Raw genomic sequence first — 3,687 nt, 5'->3', positions numbered from 1 at the left:
TCCAACGCCATCTGTTAGAAAAAATTACAACGACTTGCGAACAATGACCCATTTAAGACGTCATTTAGCGCGTTTTTTTTTATCGTTCATGCACACTGCCAGCGTGTGATTATACTAATTTAAAAAAAGAAATAAAACAAGAGTGTCTTTTTTTTTCCTACTGCTAAACATTAATATGAACGTTAATGGCTGGCTGCTGGCTCCGTGACTCGCAGGCGCAGCAATGATAACTCGCATTTTTAGAAGAGGCTTCTTTTCTCTCTTCCCGTTGGTCTTATAAATGGCGCGAGCCTGAGAACTGTCACTTTGCTGTCAGTCATCACAGTAGCCGTATTATTTAAGACATTCTTTAATTGTTTTTGCCTTATTTCATCCTTATTTTTGGCACTAATTTTCCTTGATTTTGTCACACGATGACTAAACGACCCGTGTCTGAACTCGATTGGGGAGATGCTTTATCTCACTGCCCACAGTCGAAAATACAAGTAGGCAACAGAGAAATCAATCAAGGCATTTGTTCAGAATCCAACATGAAAGCTGTCTACAGTAAGAATGTTCTATGTTTTAATTGACCACTGCAATAGATGTTTGTTCAAGTGTGTCTTGTTTGAAATTCCAGGAAAGACATTGAATCTCCTTTTTCAAGGCTCAAAGGCCAAACCAAATCAACTGGAAACTACACATCCAATACCTACACAACCACCAACAAATCTGCCCAAGTATTCTCAAACCATTATAACTTTGGATGGGCGGATCTCACCCCAACAAATTGATGGGCAGCCACCCAGTGCCTTCGTTAATGCCACCTTACCCCACAGTTGCATGTCATGCTCTTCTGCTGGCAGTTTTATTGCTCTGGAGAGGTGCAAATTCTGTGAGGGAATGTTTTGCGACAAGTGCTTCAAGCTCTGCATGTCTTGTGGTGGGGAATTTTGCAGCAAGTGCTCCATTCAGACGTAAGTTTTACTTCTTCAAATTATTCCTGTGCATCATTAAACCGATACTTTGCCCATTTGTCTGCAGATACTCCAGGGATGAATGCAGCATCTGCTTGTCATGTGCAACAAAACGTGGCAACTTGTAAACTGTTTTACTGTACAAATTTTTATGCAAAGCATATAAGCAAAAGAAAAGAATCCATTGTATAATCATGTGTAAATACAACTGTTTCAAATACTATTTCTGAAGGAGACGGATTCGGTGTATCGCGGACGATGGGAGACAACAGAAGAAAAAAAACACATTTTGTAATAAAAACCAGCGTACTGTCGAATAAGGAAAAATACTATTAGTTTTGTAATCGAATACGAATAAGGTGTACAAACGAATAAAAAGGGGGTGAGAATAACGAATAATTTCGATTAACCAATAACAAATAAAATTTCGAATAAAAATAACTAATTTTTCAGAATCTAAGACTCCAATTCATTTTGCCGCGCCATTTAGTGGCCGATTTTGAAAATATGCAAGGGAAATTTCTTCTCCCGGCTATTTTGGCTATTTAGATTCACAAACTGGGGCCAGAGGGTTTCAAAAATCGGCCGCTAGATGGCGTTAAACAGGAAACTTTCTACAAAAAAAATTTTAAAAATTATTCGAAATTGTATTCGAAATCATGAAATTGTGAGCTACAACGAATAAAAATACCGAATACCAATTAAGACAATTTTATTTTACGAATAACGAATACAAATACGATTTCTTTCGTTATTCTATTCGAAATTTTTATTCAAAAATTTTATTCGATAGAACACTGCTAAAAACGGCTTGAATTCTCTATCCTTTCTGGTTTTTGCATTACCCCGTTTCAGTAACGAACAACAAATTTCACTTAGTTTTTTTGTGTGTAAAAAAAGGCAGAGTGTATAGTAGTGATTGTTAGAACGAGTCGAGCAGTTATAAAGAATCCAAATCTCTGTAAAAAGGAGGAGGTAGAGTAGACAATTTGAAGAACGTGAGAGAACCCTGACGAGGGAGGTAAAAAATACAAAAGAAAAAACAAAGACGAGTCTGATGGAGAAATAACGAGAGACGCAATATTAAGAAGTAAAACACAAGACAGGACAACATTGGAGTCTTCCTCACAAGCCAAAAGGAAACCAACTTTTACTGGACTTGTAAAAGAAGGAGCCAGACAAAACAAAAAAAGTATTGCAGTATTAAAAGTAGAGTAAGTAAAACAGTATTTATCATAAATGACCCTACTAGCAACTTTAAGTTGCCAGGACGGACTGTAGTGTCCTTTCCTGACGAAGGGATATCCCATCGGTCTATCCTGAGTCCCTACGCGGGACATCCAAATGTCGTGTCCAAGAATGTCCCAACGTGGACAGACAATGGACGTCACAAAAGGGTATTGTAGGGATAGAAAATTTGCATGGAGACACCTGCTACCTTCGACACTGGCTACCCCGGGGGTAGACAATGGCTACCCGACAATGGCTTCCCCCGATTAGCTAACCCTGGAAAACGGTACTTAAACAGAATACTCCCTTGGCCTTGTGTGTTGTGGCCGGCTAATTGTTGACTGTAACAAACAGTCTTAGGCTTTTAGCATATGTCTGCTTATTGTGATATGCTTCTTTATGGGGTAGCCAGTGTCGGGTAGCGGTAGCCAGTGTCGGGGTAGCCAGTGTTGGGGTAGCCAGTGTCGAAGGTAGCAGGTTTCGTTTTCGCGAAATGGCACATAATGTATGGATTATATGCGGGGGGGAAGGTAGATGGATGCCAACAGGACAATCAATATTTACTGTCCTAAATGCATCCAACTTTTCAGTCCTAAGGACATAAAAATTTGACGTCCATTTGACGACAAAAAGGTAATCCAATGGATATCCCTAGTAGTTCCCAAAGAAACGAGACGTTGTTTGGACGAAGGGACTAACATTAGGATATCCTATGGATATCTTGTGCTAGCAGGGGAAGAAATACATTTTGTACCCAAAAGCCCAGGTAAATGGATGGAGTTAAGAGACACGAAACATTCACGGATGATAGTTATAACAATAAACACAATTGCTTCTTTAAGGTAAGGTGTGATGAAACTGGGAGATGCGTATAAAATCGATGTAAAGGTTACGTTACGTTACGTTAGGTCAGTAGTCAGTAGAAGAACGGATATAGGAAAAAAAATACATTATGCGTCAAGCTAAAAAATTTGCATGTCAGAGCCCAACGAATTATTCAGAGGAAAGAAAATAAAGAGGAAGATTAAAAAGCAACATTTTGTGGTTTTGTAACCAAATAGCTTCTGCTGCCTACTTACATATCTTGACATTAGAGTCCCATTCGTCTCTACAGTAAATCAACGCAAAATGTCCGATTCCGACAAAGCTGAATTAAAAGATGGAAACACCCCAACAAGTGCGTAAATTGTTGAATGGTGGTTCAAAGTTGCTTTTTAAATGAATAAATCCTTAAGTTGTGCCTTGCATTATTTGTCCCGAAAAGGCCACCGTAACTGTTTGCCAGTCATTGGCCAGTACGGATTACGTTCGTATGAAGAAATACAAAGAAGCTTTCAACCTCAAGTGTTCTGCCTACTGTCACTACTTCCACTTCACTTGTTTCCCGTAAGAGAAAGAAACCTGCACTAAAAACGACCGAGCCCTCCTCTAATAAAAGGGATTTTTAAAGTTTCCGATCTTCGGATACCGAACCCTCCCTTCCTTATCTTCCTCGTGTAGC

The 3,687-nt window shown here is 39.2% G+C and overlaps 1 protein-coding gene across 1 annotated transcript; it reads left to right on the top strand.

Annotated features, from left to right (window-relative positions):
• Positions 1-276: 276 nt before the first annotated feature.
• On the top strand, positions 277-1,179 carry LOC124194046 (apoptosis regulatory protein Siva-like). Its single transcript, XM_046588067.1, has 3 exons — positions 277-546; positions 620-956; positions 1,024-1,179. Exons 1-3 carry the CDS (start codon positions 414-416, stop codon positions 1,082-1,084), a joined length of 531 nt encoding a protein of 176 aa, XP_046444023.1. The 5' UTR covers positions 277-413; the 3' UTR covers positions 1,085-1,179.
• The last annotated feature ends 2,508 nt before the right edge of the window (positions 1,180-3,687 follow it).

Source organism: Daphnia pulex, chromosome 5 (assembly GCF_021134715.1).
Source record: "Daphnia pulex isolate KAP4 chromosome 5, ASM2113471v1".
Taxonomy (NCBI): Eukaryota; Metazoa; Arthropoda; class Branchiopoda; order Diplostraca; family Daphniidae; genus Daphnia; species Daphnia pulex.
Note: the sequence above shows the minus strand (reverse complement) of the source record. Positions and strands in the feature narration are given on the sequence as shown.